At 24.6% G+C, this 26121-nt stretch overlaps 2 protein-coding genes across 2 annotated transcripts; both read right to left on the minus strand.

The window, feature by feature from the left end:
- Window positions 1-265: 265 nt before the first annotated feature.
- Window positions 266-11022, minus strand: LOC114125585 (uncharacterized). Its single transcript, XM_027989305.2, has 18 exons — window positions 10757-11022; window positions 9597-9782; window positions 9224-9494; window positions 8168-8553; window positions 7865-8030; window positions 7500-7681; window positions 7143-7411; window positions 5011-5226; window positions 4801-4822; window positions 3791-4018; window positions 3555-3704; window positions 3096-3255; window positions 2788-2973; window positions 2522-2715; window positions 2136-2298; window positions 1449-1630; window positions 1036-1301; window positions 266-972 (listed from the first exon to the last, which is right to left on the minus strand). Exons 2-18 carry the CDS (start codon window positions 9771-9773, stop codon window positions 774-776), a joined length of 3417 nt encoding a protein of 1138 aa, XP_027845106.2. The 5' UTR covers window positions 9774-9782; window positions 10757-11022; the 3' UTR covers window positions 266-773.
- Window positions 11023-12475: 1453 nt separating this feature from the next.
- Window positions 12476-25859, minus strand: LOC114125584 (uncharacterized). The gene is made up of 15 exons (XM_050200203.1): window positions 25011-25859; window positions 24617-24802; window positions 23706-23982; window positions 23033-23415; window positions 22786-22951; window positions 21855-22042; window positions 21498-21766; window positions 20956-21169; window positions 16705-16893; window positions 16313-16586; window positions 15797-16179; window positions 15264-15429; window positions 13533-13720; window positions 13185-13453; window positions 12476-12878 (listed from the first exon to the last, which is right to left on the minus strand). The coding sequence occupies exons 2-15, from the start codon at window positions 24794-24796 to the stop codon at window positions 12728-12730; spliced, it is 3297 nt and encodes a 1098-aa protein (XP_050056160.1). The 5' UTR covers window positions 24797-24802; window positions 25011-25859; the 3' UTR covers window positions 12476-12727.
- Window positions 25860-26121: the final 262 nt, after the last annotated feature.

Raw genomic sequence — 26121 nt, forward strand, 5'->3', positions numbered from 1 at the left:
TTCTTATCATAAAAGAAATTAAGTTGATAATATTATACTATTATTTAAAATTTATGTATTTAAAATACGAATTACCTGCTTCATTTGTAAAGAAATTGTTTTAGATTGACTGTGAATAAAACGATAAGTAAATGATAAAATTTCTCACTAAATTACGTAAGCCACAGTCGTATAATAATTCACTAATATACTATAATATTTATTTTAATTCTAAAAACTAAATGTAAAGATTAGTACCTGTGAAAGTTGAACCCAAAAATTACGATAAATAAATAAAGTACGTTAAATAATATATTGTATTCATCAATTAATTAAAATAGTTTATTAATAATAAATAGGTATATTTATTAATAAATATTTTGATACCGATCGAAATTATACTAATTTAATTTATATTTTAAGTACATATTTTCATTAAAAAATAAAAATTATGTATAATGTTAAATTGAATTAAAAAACTTTGATTAAATGACTAGTTATAAAAATAAATTTATCACCAATTTAAAATAATTATTGGAGGGAGGTGGTATAAGATTAATGAAAGCCTAAAAGGGACGATGAGTTTTTTTACTTACATCACCCATGAGCCTTTTTTAAATTTGGGATCAGGAAACACCAATCTAAATTAATAATTTGTATGTAAAATTATATACCCAACATGTGGGTGTTTTTTTATATTTTCAACCCAAAAGTTTTGTTAAAAATTTATATCAATAATTTAATATAAGTTAACAAATTTAAAAAAATGTTTGTATAAGCTTAAATTATTTTTTTTAAAGTTCAGTTTTTATATTATTTTCAGACTCCTCAATTTTTGATATTAATGGTAAACTTTTCCAAAATTTGTACTCTTCTATGAATGGTTTCTTGGATATGATAGGTTTACTTGAACTGATCAACAAATATTGCATACTTTTGGAATCCAGCAACGGCCATTTTATTTCATTGTCAGTACCATCAATTGTGAGTTCGCTATTATTATTATAAAATATTAATTTTTACTGTTGTTAAATATTCATAACAATTATTACATACTCATCTTTGATAGCAAATCTAGTCCATATGTCAATCATAAGTTTAGATACATTGAGATCCTCTCCTTTTAATTGAGCCTGTCCTTCAGAAAAGAATAGACTTATCATTTCATCGCCGTGCGTTACACCTAATTTCTTGTTACATGGTCCAAAAAATGAATTAAATGACATCTCATTTGTATAATTATAAACATAATAATGAACCGGCGATGATAGTTTGGTTGCCATTTCAAATATTCCTTGTAGAAAAATTGCACCGCTAATCATCTGAAAAAAAATAAACACGAAATTAACATATATTATAGGTAATGATTTTTTCTAAAATATCTTATTATATATATTATACTAAATTTGAATTTTTTACATTCTGCTATTTTGAATATAATATATTGGTAAGTAATTCAGTCTACTAACTTTTACAGCATCTAAAGGATTATCTATAGTGCCTTTAGGAAAGTAACGTTTGTATATCTTTTTACTAATTATGGGAAGATCGGATGTCTTTGCCGTGTATTTATAAATAAGTAACGATGAAATATAGTGATCAAAATTCTTCTTTAGTTCCTGATCAACTTCACATTTTTCATTAAAGATTCCTATTAAAAACAAAAAATATATTAACATACATTTTATATATTATATCCATTATTTTTTGCTCATTTTCAAAATAATATTATTTATTTATAATCCTACAAATAAAAACAAAAAATTTAATTAAACCAAAACCATGTATGTACATCAACTAATTTTATTTTATTAAGCAGTATATACTAAAAGTTAACAAATCTTTGGATTTTATTTTATGGTCAAAAAGTTATGCAAAATCTTAATTGTATTTTATTTATTGTGTTAAGTTCAACTTTAATGTAATTGTTGAGCTATAATTATTAATAAAAACTAATTTAAAAAAAAAGTTCAACTTCTTTCATTGAATATTAATTACTGATAAATAAATAATAACTAAACTACTTAAAAGTTAAACACATCTTGCTATAAAATTGTCATATTTTAATTTACAAATAGTGTTTAAATGGAGTATAAATAATAATTTAAAAATATAATTGTTATTTTAAATAATAAAAAAAATAAATAAAAACTCACTAGCAGCAAAAAGACCACCTTCTCCAGAGTTCATACCCATTAAAATTGGAACATTATTTTCTTGTTTAAAATTAGTCAGAGGATATTTGCATAAAAACCCTGTTTTATTTTCACAATTTTCAACAACAGGCATGAAAGGAATTGCCGGGAACACTTTCCATTCCTATAAAAAAAATATTTTTAGAATAAATGTTGATAAACATATTCATAATATTAAACAATAAACAATACCTAAAATAATCAATTATATTATACATATTTAAGTATTTTTTAAACGTAATATTTGTGTACAATTTAGATATTACATTTTTTAGCCTATTATGACGTAGAATCAAAATCATGAATAGAAATATTATATATTTTTAAGTGAAAAAATTTGTATTTACAAATAAATTGTAGAGTAGATCTACTAATAACTCAGCAGGCATATTTCTTAAACATTTAGCCAACTTTTTTGAGTCTTCAGGACATCCAGAAATAGTAGCTAGAGCTGCAGCCCTACGTTTAGCCCATCCTGGTGGAGATACAGCCCATCGACACAAAGGAGTTCCACTTTCCAATATTGCTTTATGAAATAATCCTGAAAGTAAATTTTAAACAGTATAATTTTCTATCAAATTACAAATAATATGTTACAAAAATATGTGTATACCTTTGCTCATTGGAGATAATAAATGTAAACCAACACTAACTGATCCAGCACTTTCACCAAATATTGTTACTTTATTCGGATCTCCGCCAAACTTTTCAATATTACTTTTGATCCACTCCAGGGCTAAGACTTGGTCTTTCATACCATAATTTCCCGGTAATACATCATCTTCGGTACTTAAAAATCCTAAAAAAAAATTCAATCATTTTATTCATATTCTTGATAGGAACAAGTATCAAACATATAACTGTATACCTAAGTAAAAAGTATAAATTATAATATAACTTATAAGTGTTTCAACAATTTACCAAGAGGTCCAATTCTATAGTTGAAAGAAGCAACAACGACATCCTTGTCTAGCAAATATTGAGGACCATATAAACTGAAACCTCCATGTCCTGAGCTGAAGCCTCCACCTGGGATCCAAACCATTACCGGTAGCAAGTCATTTTGATCTTTTTTATTGACCTATGAATTACAATAATATAAAAATACAAAAAGATAAACAAATAAATTAATCGTTTAGCTATAGGTATTTTTAAGTAATATTCTGTATTATTTTATCACTTTTTTTTAAAATTCTGTCTATTTTTAATAAACTAATAAAAAAATCATATTTTGGGCTTATGTTTTCTACGATATTAATAAATAAAAAATAGTCATTTTTTTATCGTTTTTCAGGAAAACATCATTACAATTTTATATTACGCAAAAAAATATTATTAGAATGTTTTTTTTTTTTTTTAATTAATTTAATTAGTAATTACCTTAGGAGTGTATACATTCATATATAAACAATCCTCGGCACCCAAAAGTGTGTTATATGTTTTATACATGAACAAATTTTTTTGAATGCACATTGGTTTTTCCTTGGTCGCATCTAAAATATCACTCCACGAATTTGCTTTCTCTGGATCCTAAAAAATAATCACACTTTTTATTAATACCAACTGAACTTAATATAAATTTAAAATTTCATAGCATAAATGTATGCTTTAAATACCTGTAATCTAAGGTCTCCAATCGGTGGTTTGGCATAGGGTATTCCCTGGAATGCTTGAAATTCCCGTCCATTTCTTGACTTAAAAATACTACCTTGTATCTTTCCTTGATTTAAGTTCAAAATATTATCCGTACCAAATACGAGTCCGACTAGTAGCATAAGAATACCAAGTACTTTCATGGTGATTATTAATTGATATAAAATAATAAAAATCAAAAAATCAAATAAAACTGCAAAATAAAAATTATTTATTACTTCTATAATGGGCTTCTGATAATAAATATGTTTATAAAACTAAAGTATTATAATAGCTATACAAAAATCAATTTAATATTTTAATAACCATATTACATGAAATAAAATATTTTAGTATAATATACAATATTATTTCGAAAAGTATAAATATATATAAATATTTGATAAAAATGCCTATTTAATGTAATAAAAGCTTATTTTATTTTATTATTTAAGTAAGTAATTTTGACTTTTGCAAAAATATGAATAAGAAATTTACCTCATAGAAAAACTACTTAAATAAGTCCAGATATTAAGAAAAAAAATTAATATGTAAGTCGTAGAGAAGTTTCATGACATAGTTTGTGTTTATAATCGTCTACTCTACTACAAAGTGTTTATGATCATATGCAGTTTATATTTAAGTATAAAATATACATTTTAAGATGACAATGTCAAACATATTTGCCCTGCAAAACAGTTAATTAAAATAAAATCTTAATTATTATTCATGATTTACAGTTTGACCTGCATGTTACATTTTTTCCTCTGTATTTCGGCTATAATATTAATGTTGAATAGTTATTCTGTAATTTATCATGAATAATGAAAATATTTATAGTGCAAATTATAAATCAAAGAGGAAGTTCAAGAATAATTGAATAGATAATCTTGAATTGTATTCAACATAAATCTTTGTATTTACTATTTTATAATAATATTTGATTTGACTTGTTGACTACCAACTATTCTATCAAAATGTTAGTTCGTTCAACCATTATCTTTATCAAAATAACACTAAAAATTTAAAATAAAATAAAAATAATTACGTATTTATTAATAGGTAGTTCACCTGTAAAACATAAAATATTACCAAAATAATTCATTGTTAAATATCTAGTTTATTTACAAAATTATGAAATACATCAATTAATAATTTATTCATTACAAATATGTTTTTGTAAAAACTCACTACATATAATTACAACTCATTTTTCATATGACCTAGAGAAAGTTTATTTTTAGAAATTACTTTCTTAAAATTAGAAAGAAGTGGCAAATTATTCCAAAATATATACTTTTCTTCAAATGGATTTTGTATAATAACTGGATGATCTGAATTTATGTGAAGTATTGATTGTCTCTGTGAGTCAAATGTAGGCCAAACTGTACCATTTATTGTACCATCAATAGTTGGTAACCTATAAATATTTTTACATTATGAATAAACCTATCAAAATATATTATAATATATACATAAGAATATTACTAAATATCTTAATAAACTATTGAAATTTTAAACTAAATCCAGAAGTATAACATTTTTGTATTTTACTAAATAATTCTGAAATATTATAATAATAATCTTTGAAATAAAATTGTAGTTAATACAATAAACAAAATAAGAAAATTTAACAAAAACAATTGAATCATAATATTAAGTTAAATATATCAATATATGTTTATTATAGTAAGTAGTTGACGTTAGAATAAATTCAAATTGTTTTACTGGTTAGTGATGTATAAATACATATTTATATGAATATTTTACATCTATTCAATATGTTCATGCAAATATCGTGGACTTAATCTAATTTAAGCTGAAATTTGAAATTCTACATCTTCATTAATATTATTTTCTCTAGATTTTTTTAGATTACGTCTACTCTTACAGAAATCTCTCCATGGTCAGTTAATAATTTTTTAACTTAAATAAAAAGTATATATTGTGGACTGTGGTGAATTATATTTTTCTGGATATTATTCAGCATACATTTTTGCTGCCTAATGATAATTTTTTTTACATTTACTATGAATTCAAATCATTAGCATTTTTTATTTTTTTTTTATTTTAATTTTGGCTTCACTACTATGAAAAAAAGAATGATATAATTTATCTAAATGGATAAATTGAAAACGTTTTATCATCAAATATTTTAAAATATGTAATGCATGATGATGTGCATACTGCATAGTCGCAACTAGAGGTATCTCATCGTTAACGGTCGTCCTTTCGCCAGTTCTCAATTGGAAGATATAGCGTTTTATAACTTAATTAAAAGTATTTCAATAAGTCGTTACTGATTAGCGGAAATGGCCACCTTCTCGGGTAAAAATCCGGTATCAATAAATTTAAAAACTTAATTACTTCATCAAACGGATCTTAGTTTTCAGGTTGTTATACACAGGAAAATCAGTAAATTATCAACTTAAAATCATTTAACAATCCAATCCCGTCAAATCTACAACATAATATAAGAGATAATCATCCTACTCTTAATTTTAACATGAATGACGGAAATAATTTCAAGTATGATGACACAATGATTACCAACTCAAACATACACCAGACAATAATAGCTCAATCGATAATGACATACCTAATTAGCAATTCATCAAAACCAGGAAGCGTTATTAAAAACATCATTCAGTCTCCGTTTTACATTACTTTTACCCGCTGCCATATAAAAATTTATTCAAATCGATTTTTCACATCATATTTCTCGAATCATCTCTTCTCATCGAGCATAAGTTGTCTACTTACATTCTTTATATTTTAATATTTTGATACGGAATTATAAAATTAAATACTTTTTTCCTAAAAGAAGACTTTTGATATGGTACAAAAATCGATGATTAAATGATCGCTTTCAAACTCAACAGATACGGTAGTTTCACGACCACGCATACTATTAAACTAAATTTATCTACCAAAATAACAAGCTCTATATTGGTCTTTAATGTAATTAACGATCTATCACCAAGCATTCGCTCTCCTTTTCGACGCAATAGTGTTTACGATTTGGTCATACAATTAAATTTTGCCAAAAAAAATATTTTACCAATTTAACTTAATCTTTAATTAATAACCCTCTTACTTCAAACAAGTAACTACAAACAAGTAGTTGTCTTCATAATTGTATAAATCCTCCCTTTTCAGCCTCTTAGAAATATCCAACGTTCCTTATTATTATTATTATCTAATTTTAGAAACTAATAGTACAATAAAATTTAAATAATAGAAATGAAAAATTTCAATTAATGCTTATTATTATTATTATTATTATTATTATTATTATTACTTATAAGTTATAATTATCTGAATAATAATACTAACTTTTCTGTAGCAAATTTCGTCCAAATATCAACCATCAGCTTTGAAACCGCCGTATCTCTTAAATTTAATTTCCTAGGATTTACAATGTCCGATTTGAACAGACTGGTCAACTCGTCACCGTGAGTGATCCCTAATTTTTTATTACATTTGCCATATAAAGTGTTGAATGAAAATTCATTTTGATAGTCATATAAATAAAAATACACTGGTGACGCCAGTTTAAAAGCCATATCTAATATACCATGAAGATAACGTCCATCGGTAATCATCTAAAACAACAATACATTTTATTGTCAACATTTGTTTAGAACCTACATCATTTAAAAGTCGTTTATTATATATTTAAATAAATATTACTTCTACAGTTTTTAAATGGGAATGATCTTCAATTTTTCCAGATGGGAAGTATTTCTTTAATACATTTTCACTGATTTCGTCTAAATCGTGTGTAAAATGTTGATGTGATAGTATGATCGAAAATAAGCGATTAAAATCTGTATAAAATTCTGGATATTGAATAGAAGTGTCATTGTACAAAGCTAAAATAAAAATATATTCTTTAGGTTTAATTGTAGATCAAATAATATTGCATACATATTTATCGATAATTTAATTTTTTTTTTTTTTACAACGGAATTCCAACACTCCCTGAAACTACCGTCGATAGTGTAAGAATTGCTCAGACGGTAACGAACAATATTAGTTTTTTAGCACCAACTTACAAGAAACTATCATTCCGCCTTCAGCTGAGTTTAGTCCGATAATGGCCGGCACAAATGATTCTTGTTTGAACTCGTTCAGCTGGTGACGACAAAGAAACGCTTCCTGACCCGAATCACATTGCTCGACTACTGGCGAAAATAATACACTTGGATACGAACGCCATTCCTATAATATAGTACATTTAATGAGACGAAAAAATCTAAGAACAAAGTAATATTTAAGAAAAAATAGGTGTATGGTTTTAATAAAAAACTAATGCTTAATAGGATTTTTTTCTGTGAAAAACCAAATAGTTTTCTTACCCAAAGTTTTTCATAAACATCACTAAAAAATCTTTCCGGTAAAGCTCTGAGACATTTTAATATGTTATTAGAAGATGAGTTTTCAGCACATCCAGCTATACGTGAAATAATTTTACTTCGATCGTGAGCTACGCCCGGTAGATATGTACTCCAACGACATAATGGAGTACCACTTTGGAGTATGGCTTTGTGAAATAGGCCTTTACTCATTGGCGATAACATGTGATAACCAATACTCGCTCCGCCAGAGCTTCCGCCAAAAATAGTCACTTTTTCGGGATCACCACCAAATTTAACAATGTTTTCTTTAACCCACCGCAATGCTTCAACTTGATCTTTCATTCCATAGTTTCCGGGTATAACATCGTCTTCGGTACTCAAAAAACCTAGAAAAGAAATGTATCGTGCATTCATACTATTATATGATAACATTAAAAATAAACTCTAACACTGTACTCACATAGATATACTGTCAAATAGAAAAAAAATAGAAAAAACTGACAAGAGAATATAATTAATAACTATATAAATTAATTTTAAAAAGTTTATTAAAACAAAAATTATTACCAATTAGAATTCTGTAATTTTATCAAACTAAAAAAAAAAAAATACTAAAAACCTAAAAAAGCATTAACCGCAGTTAGCTAAAACTCTAAGTTTTAAAATGTATTGGTAGTATATAAAAGTATCAATTATAAAATAAATTTATATTAACATTTTCAAATATTTTTAATGCAAATTTTGTAAAATAAAAGTAATTAAAATCATAAATAAAAATTGTATTATTTATTATATTTATTCATAAATATAATTTTGTATGAGATCATTTAAAAACAAGCAGATTCCTGCAAAATGTAAACTCTATAGCTATTACATAGTTTATTAATTGATTATGTTCTGTAAATTTTTACAGAATATTTACAATTAACAAAATACGTATAATAATTAATAACTATAGAATTCACATTTTACAGGAACGCAGGAATCTACTTATATATATATATATATGTGTGTGTGTGTGTGTGTGTGTGTATTTATCATAAATATGTAGCTCACCTAATATGCCTAGTCTAAAATTAATTGAGACCAAAACTACATTTGTATCCATAAAATAATCTGGACCAAACGTATTCGAATCACTGTATCCTAAATAAAACGCTCCTCCGTGAATCCAAAACATTACAGGAAAATTACCATCAATACTTGGTGTGTATACGTTTAAATATAGACAATCTTCACTACTGTTATTAACATGTTTTTGGATACATGCGGTTGAATGCTTAGTGGCATCTAATGTACCATCCCATGGATCAACTGGTTCAGGAGCCTATATATAATATATATATAAGTATTTGCTGTGGTATTGTAACGGACTGACAATGTTTACAATCCTGTTTTCAAAAACTATGAAGATTGAGTAGATACTTACCTCAAATCGAAGTTTTCCAACGGGTGGTTTTGCATACGGTATACCAGTAAACGAGTAATAAGGTCGTTCATTTCTTGATTTTAAAATTTGACCTTTTAAAATTCCTTTGGTAATTTTTACCTCTACCTCGCAAAATACCGGGCTTAGAAATAATACGATCACGGCAATTACCAACATTTCTTGTTCCTGTGTTAATAATAATAATTTTACGATAACTCCATTGTATATTCAAATATATTTATATTTGTATTGAATTTTGTAAATAACTCTACGTGATGTATACTATTTTATTATTTTGTGATCATAGGAACGAATATACCTAAAAAATTACGCATTCATCAGTTTCAATAAATGTTTTGTTGATAACATATAAAACTAAAAAAATGGAATGATAACATTGTAAGAAAAAGATAGTAATGATAGCATACAACCCAAGTCCCAAAACTATCTATACCCATCAATAGTAAGAGAGAAAAAGAAGTTCAACAACAAAGATAATAATATTGTTAAAAAATGATAACATAAACATTACACTTCAATCTAATCAATATGCATAGATATTGCCATCTTTTTTAACAATGTTAGCACTTTTTAATCTATTATAGAACATGTATGTGACAAGCAGTCCAAATCTTAATATGATAATAATAGATATTAATATCTTAATATTTATGTTTGATATATATATTATATAAAATCATTTTTTATTTTTATAAGGAAAATAAGTTTAAAATAGTTATTTTCTAGATTGAATATCTGTATACACATTCAATATGACCAATTTAAATAGTATCTCATTCTATACGTTTCAATCTTAATACCTATAACTATTCATGTATAACAATTGAAAAAAAATGTATTTTTAAAGCAAATTTGTATGATTGTTTTAATAAAACATAATTGGATAAAGTAGCAAATTTTACATGAATTATAATTTCAAGTAGATATAAATTATTCAAAATCATTTATAACGTAATCATCTTCAAAGGTCAATAAATATTATATTTAAAGGAATTTAAAAATAAAATCAATTTCGATGAAATTAATGTTGAAAAAACACTATTACCAATATTTCTTTAATTTTCTTAATATACGTAGGTATTATGAACTTATTTTAGGTAGAATGTAATTATTTTTTAAATAAAAAAATATTATCTTACTTTATTTAATGTCCACGACCTTGATCTACTACGTCTATCACGTATAAGTATATGTCATCTAATTAAAAAAAAAACTATATATTATATTTTATTTTATTAGGTATTTAATTGTATAACTAATCAAAGTGATGGCTGATGATTTATTAAATATAATAGGCTGAATACGCATTTATAGAAATAAGTATTATCATTATAATTGTTTACAGACCCCACCAGATATTGTATTATTGAATGTGGTATAAATAGGTACCTATATATTAATTACACTTCAAATATCACTCAATATTTTTTAATCCGAAATACATATTGTATTTTTGTGTTATGAATTATTACATTCTATTATAATTACCGTAGACGTTTTTAATATGTAATAACTATTTAAAAGTATCATAATTTATTTTGTATTTAAATAATATTAGATCATGTATCATATTATTATCATAGAATATTTTATTTTTGACAACTTTTACTACCTATTAATATAAATAAGTACCTATTATAATATTACATGTAATATTGGTATCTCTTAAATATTAATATTAACTAACTAGACAAAGACTATCAAGTATGTTTTAAATAAACTATACTTAATGTAGGTATACGAGTAATAAAGGATTAGTTAATGGCTAAATAAATACTTACATATTTTTATGATATAAAATACCTAATAAAAAAATAATAACTAGAAAATAGATAATTATTATTCAACACTTATGGATATCAATTATGACTTACTATTTTACGTATAATTTTAAAAGTAAACTGATGTAGGTGCATGTGTTTATATTAGGTAATATTACATAATTATTAAATACTCATATTATGTTATCGATTAGTATACACTACTTGACATTACATCATATATGATATAATTCATACATATTTAAGAATTATTAAAAATAAATTGATTTTAATTTAAACCATATTCGTAAGTTTTTCATTTTAAAATCACTCAAGTTTTAAAAAAAATTATTTTTGATTCTAAAATGTATATAGGGAAACTTCAAAATGAGTTACGTTTAATTGTACCTACCAACAGATAAATATTTTTATAATACCTACATACATATTATAATAATATTAATCTGTTGGTACAATTTACTTATAACTTATAAGTTATAACTATAATACATGTTAATAAGGCTAAAATAATATTCCAATAGTCTAATATTGTAAATATATACTTTAAACAAAGTCAACAACTCTTAATTGGTAGAAAATAATATCATGGTGTTATTGGTTTTTAATTATTTCAAGATATTATGTTATACCAAAACTATGAACATAAAGCATTATTTAATACTAGAATTCTACCATATACATTAGACACAAATAATAACTTTATAAAATAATAAAACAATAAATATTAGAAAAAAAACTTTTTTACCAAATTTATAGTTATCATAATATTAATAGGTATGCTTAAAAAAAATATAACACCGAGTACAATAATAAGTTACATACTTACTTTTGCGTTTTTCAGTAAATATTTAATACAAGAATCTAAGAAAAGTTTGACCTGCAATAAGTGATTTTTTTTTTTAATTTATACTATTCATTCTCTGAAACTTTTTTTTTTTTGTCACAGGTAGCACTTCCATTTATAGTTTATTAAATTAAGTAAATATTTTATAGATTATTAAATGAAAATTTAAGTTTAAAAATATATTTATAAATTATATATTTTATCTGATTATTAATATTATAAAATTCATATAATTAATTTCTAATGGCTATATATCAACATTTTATTTAATAACAACAACAAATTTATGTTTCATTAATTTACAAAACATTTAAACATTTTCAACAAAAATACGAATACAAATTCACAGTATTATAAATTAAGAAACCTAAATTAATGATTCGCCATAAACGAGCAAGAGAAAAAATATATGATCAGTTAATTTTTATAGTGTTAATTTGTTTTATTCTCTTGGTTATTATTAGAAATAGGTATTATTTATAGAATTATATGAGTTTATTCCAAAATTCATAGCCATCTGTACTTGGGTTTTGAATAAGACTAGGATAACTTGAATTAAATAGAACCATCAATTGGTTTGATTGAGTAAATTTAGGCCAAGGTAATCCATTTTCTGATCCATCAATAGTAGGATTACTGCAAATTATAAAACATAGCAGTAAGTAGTAAGTTCACTAAACCTATGTAAAACACAAATCTTTGGTTAAACTAATTAATTTTTTTTTTACTTATTAGAAGTTGAATACGATACACACAAATAGGTAGGTACTAACAATTTAATAGTTTAATGCAATAGTAACTCATAGACATGTTATAATATTACTATTGATACATTTTAAATTTAAATTAGAGATTTTTTTTTATATTTAGCTTTCAAAATAAACGTAAAATGTAGCAAGTAAAAATAATGAAACAATTGAAAATGCAAAAAAATATACTTACTCAGATGTAACAAATTTATACCAAGTATTAATAATTAATTTCGAAACTTCGAGATCTTTTTCGTTTAAGTCATTTGGATTTGAGTTATTCAGTTTGAAAATACTATTTAGTTCATCGCCATGAGTGACTCCTAAGGGTTTCTCACAAGAACCAAATTCTTTATTATGAGAAAATTCATTTTGATAATGGTAGAAATAACTATACACAGGAGATGACAATTTATATGCCATATCAATAATGCATTCAGTAAAAGCTGACTCAGTAAACATCTGAAATAGATCGATGTAGAATATTAACATAGTAATATAAGATTTTGAGTACCTATTATTGATTGAATAAAGTACATACCTTAATTGCGTTAATATGCGTATGATCATCTATACTTCCCGATGGGAAATATTTTTTAAACACTTTTTCTCCGATTTCATCGATATACTCTGGTTTTGTATAATAATTATAATGCAACATGATAGATATTAAACGATTAAAATCCGTTTCAAATTCTGGATGTATTAATGACGTATTATTGTAGAGAGCTGCGGAAACAAAATTATATTTAGGTGACTATTCTTATTATTATTATTAGTTTTTACGAATTCTACAATCATGCTATATTATATTAAATAAATATATTCAAAATTAATTTTAATGTACCAATTTATTATGGAAAATGTTTTTACGTATCAGTGTGCTCCATAGTTTATCTCCACATCGGACAAATAAATACACAAATAGTAAATAATTAATACAATAGACCCGTTATCTACAACAGCCATTCTCAAACTGAGGATCTCCAACGATATTTTTAGTGGGGCTATATAAAATAACTAGTAAACTGTTTTTGTAAATATTATCATAATAGTTATTGTTAAAAATTACAATTGATAACATTTAAGGATTGCTAATAAAAATGTAAAAAGGGTATTAAATTTGAATCCAATGATAGGTATCTTTGTATACGAAAAACGATTCTGAACAAAGATGTTTTGTGAGCCAAGAATATATTTTGCAGTGGTTGAAGAAATATGTGGTTTGTGTTTTAAATTTTAATGACCTAAATAATCCAAAATTAAATCATGTAAAGAAAATGTGAATTTAAACAAGTGATGTATGTTTCAAGTTTCTAAAACTAATAATTTTTACCTATAACAAAAATCTAAAATTATTTGATAGTAAATCGTTATTTTACGAGTGAATTTTGGATTTCATAAAAATTTAAACTAAGGATAAATTTTTTTTATAATTATTGTAAACAAAACTTAAGGAAAATCTACTATTAAATTTTCAACTTTTAGCTACTAATACAAAAAAATTTACGAATTATACCTATAAAATAATTTACAAATATTCAAGATTTTAACAAAAGCGAATAATTCAAATGACTATAAATAAATTTAAAATAAACGAAATATTTCATCATATAAAAAAATTCCAATATAAATGGTGAAATTTTCAAGTATTACGACTTATAATTTATGAATAAAAACAAATATTAAAAATCATTTGTGGATAAATTGTGATCGTTACTCGATTTCGTAAAAATTTAAAATTCAATACATAACATTTTTCCTATAACGAGGCTTCGAGTTTTCTCCATAGCTATTTGAAGGAAAACTTATGGAAAACTTAGTGCTGAATTTTTTAACTTTAAAATTGTTCTTTTTCGTTTTTTCACTTTTTTTTTTGTTTTCCCAATTTTAAAAGCAACTAGAAAATTTTTACTTTTGACCTGTATAATGGCATCATAGATATACACTTTTCAATCGAAAACCACCCCTAAAGTTTTAAATTGAAGCATATTTCGACAAGTTATGATGTACAGTGTACACAGACACACACAAAAAAAAATCTCTCATTATTGTAAAATCAATACATTCATCACTTTGTTCAGAATCTAAAATATATTTAAGTATTTTAAAATATTTAAAATAAATTAGAAAAATATGCAAATAATTAATTAAATAAGTTTTCATTCCAGAATTTAATAATATGGTAGTCAGTTATTATTTAACTCACCAGTGATATAGATAGATTTTATTTATATTTAGTTAGTATTTTAGTTCTTATAATTTTACTTACATGCTACATACAGACCACCTTCTGCTGAGTTTGAACCAACAATAGCGGGCACGAAAGATTCTTGATGAAAGTCAAATATCGGATGATGGCACAGAAATGCTTCTTGACCAAAATTACAGTTTTCAACCACAGGATTAAATAAAATGAAAGGATAAGTAATCCAAGTCTAAATAGAATTTTCTTATTAGATAAAACATTAAAAACATTTAAATATTAAATTAACTTATAAAAATCATAAATATTTGTTCAATGTTTTGAGATTTATAGATAAATCAATTTTAAAAAAAATATCAATTGATTATAGGAATATCTATTGTATACCACTTTTAAATTAAATCAATTAAAATTTTTAAGATTTCAAACACATTATTGGAGTACCTATTCCGCATTAAAGTCATCAAGTGACAATGAAATATTATGTCATAATAATATGAACTATACATTTCACTTTTTTCCTATTATATAATATGATCAATGATCAATCATTAATCAGACACTTTGTTTAAAATTAATTATTAAAATAAATAACATACAAATAATTTGCCGTGAATATCTATCAAATGTTGAGCTGGTACTTTTCTTAAACATTGCAGTATGTCTTCGGAAGTATCGAAATTACATCCGGCAATAGTGGCTACCGCGTGGGCGCGTTTACGAGAAAGTCCAATAGGCGTAATAGCCCATTTACAAACTGGAGTTCCACTTTGAAGTATAACTTTATGAAAAAGACCTTTACTCATTGGTGATAACATATGGAATCCTGTACTAGCGCCTCCTGAACTTCCGCCAAAGATTGTCACTCGATTAGGATCACCATTAAAATGTACTATATTTTCCTGCACCCAACGTAATGCGGCGACTTGATCTTTTACTCCGTAGTTGCCGGGTATCACATCATCTTCAGTGCTAAGGAATCCTATAAATTATAACGAGATGTTTAGTTTATGAAAATTCTTATAATTCTGCGATATTATTAAAGTCACGAAAAAATTATAAAGCCTAAAATAATTATTCAATAATGCAATAATGCAATAATATAAAATACTAACCAAATATACCAAGTCTATAGTGTATTGTTACCAATATCACGTCTTTGTCCATAAGATAATCTGGTCCGTATTGACTAGACCTACTGTGACCCCAACTAAATCCTCCTCCGTGAATCCAAAACATGATTGGTAAAGATGTTTCATTTGTTTTTGGAGCATACACATTTAAATACAAACAGTCTTCCTGACTGTCCGTGCTTCCCAGTTGTATACATATATTTGATTCTTTCGTAGCATCCAATATACCGTTCCATGGTTCAACCGGTACTGCTGCCTAAATTATAAAGTACATAATGTAATACAATTTTTATGAAAAAATCTTATTTTAGTTTATTGGAGACCGATTATTATGGTTATATAATACTATATACATAAATAAATTATATAGATACCTTAAACCTAAGTTCTCCGATCGGCGGTTTAGCATATGGTATGCCTGTATAAGAATAATAAGATCGCCCATTTCGAGATTTCAAAATTTTTCCTTTAATTACACCTTTAGTTATTTCCAACTTCTGTGATATACAGTACACTAAATCTAAGTACATCACGATAGCGATAAAAGCCCATTTTATAATCATCTAAAATATTATTAAATTATTATGTGTATTTACAGCCTGATGTATTAATATAATAATGCAAATCTATAATTTTAATAAACAAAGACATTTTTCTAAATATTATCTTAAATCTTAGAGTAGGTATAAATTCCATAAATAGTAATATTTATAATTTAGCGCATTTCAATTTGAATTTCAAAAAGTTCAATGGTTCATTTTGTTTGTTCAGCTATAAATTGAATTTTGTTTTATTTTAATTATAATTTATTAAAAACAAATATATTACAATGAGTACATAAAGTTGAATTAACTTAAGCTGCCTCAATATAAAATATTGATTTTTTTTATACGTAAATATAAATATACCTATTACCTTAAATGGACATATTTTTCTATTTTGCTTGGATCAATATTATTGTATTTTTTTATTAATTATTCTTTTAAGTTTAAAAATGATAAATATTCGATTGATTAATTAATTGAAAAGTACTGTTATCAATTATTATTATTGTATCTATTGTAAATAAGTTCTAAATAACTATTGCTTATTACCATATACGGATATACGTATGTATTATTCACAACTTCATAGACGTATTTAATGACCTCAAAACTTTTTATTATTTTAAATTTTAAGTTATTAACTTATATTCAACGTGTATAGGCATCGAATCATTCCGTTGGGATCTTACACCATAATTGTCGTAAAAACAAAAAAATAGCACATTATAATATTTAGTGCAAAAAAATATAATTGCAAAACATTAAGATTTGAGACATGTGATTCATGATTTAATACTATTAATTTATTCTGAGTTATTAGTAAGTACTTGCATCAAACAAAGCAGAAAAACTGTTGTTATCAAAGCTAAAAAAACAGCAATAAGTTTAAACATTCCAAGGTCAATATAATCAATTATTTACTAATATCAATATGTATACAGTATGCATGGTTCAATCAGTTCATATACTATTAATTTAACTGTCTTATTAAATCAGTACCTACTTAACAAGTTGGCATATATATCATATGTATTAAAAACGCAAATACAATTTCAAAATAATTAATATAGAATATTGTAATCGCAAAGCATTTGATAAACATTAGTCCAATAGTATAAACACAATAGTATCAAGTTAAATCAAAACTCCTATAATAAATTCATGATGAATGATAATAGGTACATAGTACATATTATAATAAACAAATTATACATATTTATAATCAGGAATAGACAATACATTATAACCAAATACGAATTCATGTTACTTTTAAATTATTTATCTTAATACTAGTTACAAGTTAGATACATTAATTATTTTAAAAACTAAAAATCTATTTATCAAATCTTTAATTTTATTATTTAAAAATACAAATCATAGAAAACGTATATAACAATACAAGTGTTTTAAAAAAATGAAGAAGTATTAATATTATTTTATACAACTTTATCAGTAGTGTTACAAAAATTGTCAAAATTAAACATTTAAACTATGTGTTTAAAATCATTATGTAAAATTATTTATATTGATTTATTTAAGTTTCTATTTTATTATCTAATAAAATGATAAAAGTTAATCTTAAAAATATAAATTTAAAATTCGCATAGTATTATTTATTAATATATTTTAATTAATAAAATATTATGTATAAGTCTTACCTTTTATGTGTGTTCTAAATTAATAAGATGCAGATTTCAATAAACCAGATACCATTAATTTATTTTTGTTGCATAGTTAAAATAATATTGCTTATATATTATATTTATAATTATTATAATTATTATTTTTTTTTACTTCAAAATAAATGTTATATAAATTCTATAACTGAAAGACGTGGTGTTTCCTTAATGTAATTTATTATACATATATATATAGTAATAAACAATAAAATATATTAACTACAAGTATATAATAACATTGACTTAATAACTTAAAGTTTCTGCAAAAATAATAAGCTACACTGCCTTTTTATTAAAAACTGAAAGAAAGGCTAAAAACATAAAAATTATCACATGATTTATCAGACGAGTGAATATGTTGGATATCAGTTATATTTGAAGTATACCAATTAGCTATATTATACTAAATGAATTATCAAATAACTATATGAATACTTCAGTCTTATCTTAATACCGACCAAAGCCTACCTTCAATATATTATTTTTTAAAACAATGTCAAAGCACTATTTGTTTTTACTCTTTATAACATACGCACAACGGCACAACCTATCAGATTGTATTGTTACTCATTGCATGAGTATAAAAATAAAATATTACCTCTTATGCCTATTATTAAACTTCATATTAAGAAAATTATAAAAAAAATTAATTATATTTAAGATATTTAAATTTTAAAGCAAGATATGACCATTTTTAAATTTTAATATTTTGCTTACTAGTAACTTTCATAAAAAAATGAAAAAGAGTAAAAAAAAAATCCAAAAAACCGAACACAAAAAAAAATATTTAAGTATCTTATTGAATCATTAGTCCTCAAATCAAAGAAACTGTAAAAAAAAATATATAAATCCAAATACAAGATACTAGTTAATTTGAAAAAATAGAAATGATACAAGAAAAAAAGTTACAAAATAAATGTAACTCAGTTAATCAGGCTCTGACCTGTTAGTGATATAATATTATTAAAATACCTATGATATTTTTTGTTCAATATATTATAAAAATAAAATATTGTTGATATTAGTTATCATTTTTTATCAAATATTTAAGTATTCATCCACCATAACCATGTCACATAATAACCATATCACATTATAATATGTTTATTGTTTTTTTAAGTTTAAAATTTAAATACTTACATATGTTTCTTATCATTATGAATGACAATCTTATAATCATGGAGGACAAACTCTTATTCATTTAAATAAGAATAAAATAATTAACTCTACCCTAATAAATTGCAGTAGACATATTTTTTAAGAATTGAAAATTTAAAAAAATAACATAAATAAAAAATATAATAAATGCAATGTTCTCGAAGGAAAAAATATATAGAATGCTACTTGATATTTTACTCATCAATGAAAATTGAGGTTTCGTAGTTATGTTTGATATATTTTACCTAGTTAAATAGAAATTCTAATGTTTAGAATAATATTAAAAAAACAATGGTTATGATTATTATAAGCAGTGAAAATATATAACATTGCACAAAATTGATCAGAAAAAACCCATTCAAAAAACATATCTAGGTTAAAAAGTGCCTACCTAAAATAAATATTTTACACAAATTGAGTACCTACCTACTTTACATAAAATATATCAAATTCATTTCATCAAAATTATATTATATATGATTTTATCTATTATAATAACTACCAGTGGCGGCGCAAAATTTTTAAGTCTTTGAAGCATATTATTGTATATTTTAAATATTTTCTATATAATAAACATAATTATATTTATTTAGGCAAATGTTTCTTTCGTATACATATTAAAGTAAAATATATTTGTGTTGAGGTCTTACAATTAGACACCAACCCGGATCCGGTCACCCACCCACCAACTCATTACTACAACTTAGACATATATTAGTAAGACTATATTACTACTTAATCGGAATGTATTATTTAAAAAAGATTTTCTATAAAGGGATTGAAATCTAATAATAACATGAAAAAGAAAAACCAACGTTCAATGTATAAATTGTACGTTCAAACTATGAAATGTGGAGTCGACAAATGTTAACTTAAATCTCTCCAATATAGGTAGGTATAGGTACTTTAAATTTCTAGCATTTTTTATAGGTAGACTGTAGAAAAAATAATACAAGGAAGCCTACCAGATGTGTATAAAAACTGAAAATGAATGTAAAATTATACATAAGAACTTATGTTACCTATAAAATATAACAACAATAAAATATGACTAAATAATACTTTATAATTAAAATATTTATTACTAATTGTATTTTTTTGATATAATAATTTATACCTACGTTATGTCCTACATTTATATATTATGCATTTTCTATACTATAATTTTTAGTACGTAATTTAGTACATTCACTATAATGTATTAATGTACATTCAATTTCCAATATTTACCATTGTAAAATTACAATTCAGTTTTACTGTTCAGTGATTTTTTTGGAGGTATAGTTTGATTCAAATTGAAGCTGTAAGGTAATTGATTCCAGAATTTATATTTCTCATAAAATGGATTTTGTATAATTTTTGGTTGTGCTGAATCAATGTGTAAAATTTCAAAATGTTCATTGAAAGTAAATTTTGGCCAAGCAGGTCCAGCATCTGTTCCATCAATGGTAGGAGTCCTGAAAAAAATTTACTGCTTTATATTTACGAAACACACATTTTTAGAATAAATAAAATTCCAACAAAAAGTTAAGTTATATCTTTGAAAGCCATAAAGTACCTAGTTATTTATTTTTTCAGTCGTTAATCAAGTTAAGTATTAAAATAGATGAAACATAATTATTAAATCAAAATTTTTTTGAACATACTCTTATAATATATCCTAAAAGACAATGTCGATTGATAATTCAAACATTTTTGTTCAATACATAAAATTAATTTCATATCTAACTATTTAATAATAATAATAATAAATAGAATTCAACAAGTAGGTACACGCTTACTTACTCAAAAGTCACAAATCTATACCAAACATTAACTAATAATCTAGAAACTTTAAGATCGTCTACATTTAAATCTTTTGAACTTAATCTACTATTTTTAAACAGACTGGTTAGTTCATCGGCATGAGTGACTCCTAGACTTCTTTGACATGAGCCAAATAGTTTGTTATATGAAAACTCATTTTGATAATCGTAATAATAAATGTAGACTGGCGATGACAATCTTTTTGCCATATCTACTACGCAATGTGTAAAACACCCATCACCTATCATCTGAAATCATAAATAATGTGTATATATATTATATAAGAATGAAAGTCATTATTCCATCATTATATAGGTATATTATTGAGTCTATTACGTTAACCGCATTCAAATGAGTATTGTCGTCTAATCTTCCGGATGGAAAATATTCTTTCAACACTCTATCTCCAATTTTATCTAATTCTTCCAGTTTTGTATATTGATTATAAAATAGCATAATTGACAGTAAACGATTAAAATACGTCTGAAAATCGGTGTTTATCAAAGAAGTGCTGTTGTATAAAGCTGCGTGAATAGAACATAAAAACAAGTCATAAAGGTATGCGTCTACCAAAAATCACATATTGTGTTTTAGTATCATTAATAATTAGGGCGCAAAATAACATGCCCTAAGAATAAACGTTAAAAACCTAACTTTAAACATAGGGCAACCAATAGAAAATGGATGACTTCAAGTAATAAATAAAAATTTGAAAATGTTTTTAAAAAATTCAAGAATAAGCTTGATTATAACTAGTATATAATAATAAATAGAAATAAAATTGAAAATTACTAACTTTAACGAATACAAACATCTCGTAACTTATAGTTAAACAATAAGTCAATAACACGAGGATCACTTACTATGTCTTATGTTGTAATTATTTTTTAAAGTGATACTTTATTTCACATAAATAATTTTTTTTAGTCATTTAATATACCAAGTTATTTTATTTCTACAAAAAATACGATTGTTTTAATTTCACACAAGTAGTTTCATAATATTGTTATCTCAAGAATTTATCACCTTAATTTTTATATTAAATTTCTATTGTACAGAAAATTACTAAAAAAAAATCAAATACTAAAAAATGGATTAAAATTCTACACTTACTGGAATATATGTTATGGTATGGTAGACAAAGCAATGTATAAACATAGAAGAGAAAAATAATTTTGGATTCAAATTCACGCCCTAATAATAGCACTGAACCGTTTTCATAAGTACGTTATTTTTTAAATATTATAATGTAACAATTGCAACTTACATGATACAAACATACCACCTTCAGCAGAATTTAGACCAATAATAGCTGGTACAAACGACTCTTGTTTAAAATCGTATATAGGATGATGACAGAGAAATGATTCTTGACCAGAGTTACAATTTTCGACGACAGGATTAAAGTGTATACACGGATGTGAAAGCCATACCTATATCATGTATCATATGAAAAATAAAATACTTGAAAAAACAATCATTTATGAAATCGTATAACTTAATTTTAAACTTACATATAATCTGTTTTGAAGATCAATAATAGATTTGGATGAAAGTTTTCTTAAACATTTCAGTATATCTTCGGAAGTATCGAAATTACATCCAGCAATAGTGGCTACCGCGTGGGCGCGTTTACGAGAAAGTCCAATAGGCGAAATAGCCCACTTACAAACTGGAGTTCCACTTTGAAGTATAACTTTATGAAAAAGACCTTTACTCATTGGCGATAACATATGGAATCCTGTACAAGCGGCTCCTGAACTTTCACCAAATATTGTCACTTGATTAGGATCGCCATTGAAATGAACGATGTTTTTCTGTACCCAACGTAAAGCCATTACTTGATCTTTCATTCCATAGTTGCCAGGTATTTCATCATCCTCAGTACTAAGAAATCCTTTAAAAGTCCACATATTAATTTAATAATAACTAAAATACACATATAATGTTTATAAATAATTTGAAGTTTTTATATATAATATATAATATTATATATTTATTGTAAAGCATATTAAAATTTTAAATTTCTATTAAATATGTAAAATAATATTACTTAATATATAAGTAATATATGCATATTTTTTTTTAGTATATAAGTATAAAAACACGAAAACAATTTTTTATGTCGAAATTTTAATGAAAAGGAGGTCCAAAAACGAAATATCAACTTTGATAACCTTAACTTACCTAAAATACCAAGCCTATAATTTATAGAAACTAGTACAACGTCTTTATCCATAAAATATTCAGGTCCTTGTGCATTAGGCCCACCATGGCCACGAGAAAACCTACCACCGTGAATCCAAAACATTACTGGTAAAAATGTTTTATTAACTTTCGGAGTGAAGACGTTTAAGTACAAACAATCTTCGTGGCAATCAGTAAAATTGTTTTGCACGCATATTTTGTTCGATTCAGAATATCCATCCAATATTCCTTTCCATGGTTCGACTGGTTCTGGTGCCTTTAACACATTTAAAATATAATGCATGAAAATACTCGCAATAATTTTAACTTGGGACTATTGTGATCAGACATCACCTTTTTGAAAGGAGGATTTTTCAGTTTTCCAACTAATATTTTATAGCCGAAGTAAATATTTGTGATATTATATGAAAAAAATTAGAAAATGTTTTACAGACTTTATAAATGCATGTGTACTGAAACAAATGCCGATTATTTTTATTTTTTATTGCAAATAATTTAAAATACATTTAGAAAAAATTATTTTAAATTTATTGAAATACATATTATGTTATATTAAATTTAAAAAATACTTGATCTTAAAAAATGGAAAAATGGATACCTCTCTACTTTGTGATAGGTATCGAGTGGAACATTGATATAGATGTGATACATCATCAATGATATATCATTGTACAAAAAAAACGATTCTAAGCGGAGAAGATCAATTGCTCTATATCTCTAAATAATTATTATATTTCATGTAATATTTATTTTTAATACTATGTAAAGAAATTAATTTTACTGCCTATATGTAATATGTATAGTAAGTTAAATCATTTTTTCCCTAAAACAATGCATTTGAATATATTATATATATTATAAATATTAAATATTATATTTTATGTTAATACCTTAAACCTTAATTCTCCAATTGGTGGTTTTGCATATGGTATACCGGTATAAGAGTAATAAATACGTCCATCTCTTGACTGTAAAGCTTGCCCTTTAAGAATTCCGTCCGCAATTCTAACCTCTAACTCGCAGCACACCAATTTTAAAAAAAGTAGCCATAAAATATAAATGCATCTCATGTTGATCTAAAACAATAACTGTGATGTATAAAGTACCGATTGCGAATATTCAATATACTAAATATATAAATAAAACATATATTTATAAATATATTATATAACTCATATTAATTATAATGTATAAGGTTAAAATTTGAATAGTCTAAAAAATCTCAACAATTGCCCTTAGAAAAAATACGAATACGACTTAAAAATCTCAAAAAAATGCACTTACATTTATTTGTAATATAGCTTAAAAAATAACAATTATATTACAAATAACACAAAAACATAATGAATAATAGAAACGAATGCTATGATAATAGACGTGCCTACTGACGGAACTTCAATTTTTATCGATCATCCGTTTACCGAGCAGTAAAAATAAATATACACAAGCTCTTATATATTATTATATAATTATTATACTCTTATAATCGTAGATATATATATGTATTAATTAACATCGGTGATAATCTGAATGGAAATATTTTCATTTTTTTTTTTTTTTTTTGAAATTATCTTACTACGTTAAGGTTAAATTTGTCGAAAACTAAAATATAATCAATACAACCCAATTATACTTTCTACCTACAGATCTACTTCTTAAAATTCCAGAAAAAAATATGGCATCGCATCAAAATCTCAGCACTAGTTCTAACTTATAACCACCGAGTTTATAGTAGTAATCCAATATATTATGCGCTGTCTTAGCTTATCACAACATTTGACGTTATTTTACACGCATAACAAGTATTACAATACAATAACCATTAATTGTTATCTCGAATTCGCTAGAGGTCATCAATAATAGGTCGTTTGAGCAAGTTTGAACATGATGTATCATTATCATGTATGGCAACCGGATCACATCATGTCAGTCCTCGCACTACATACAACATAATAATATAATATAGTTCCATCGGACAATCGACGGGAGTGAGTAGCTCCGCTGTGCTCCTTTCGACGTTAAACATATCGTATAATAGCGTCTTCACGACGATTAGTATATTAGAATTCCCACCAACTGTGTCCGAAAAGCTCGTGTATTATGGACATAAATATTGACAAAGGTCCCCAAACTAACCTGTAATAAATAATTATGTTAATATGAAGAATTCAATAATATTAAAATGCAGCATCGCTTATTTTACACTTAAAAATATACTTCAAGTAACTATTATAGATAAATGTAGATGATTAAAGTTTTCACCTAATACTTATATTAGCATTTTCTATGCCTACTATAATTTTCAAAATATGTTGACTTTTTTATTTATTTATAGACATATTTTAGGAGTTTTTTTCAATCTTTTGTTTTTTTAAATATCAGCAGAAAAAATATT

Source organism: Aphis gossypii, chromosome 2 (assembly GCF_020184175.1).
Source record: "Aphis gossypii isolate Hap1 chromosome 2, ASM2018417v2, whole genome shotgun sequence".
Lineage (NCBI taxonomy): Eukaryota > Metazoa > Arthropoda > Insecta > Hemiptera > Aphididae > Aphis > Aphis gossypii.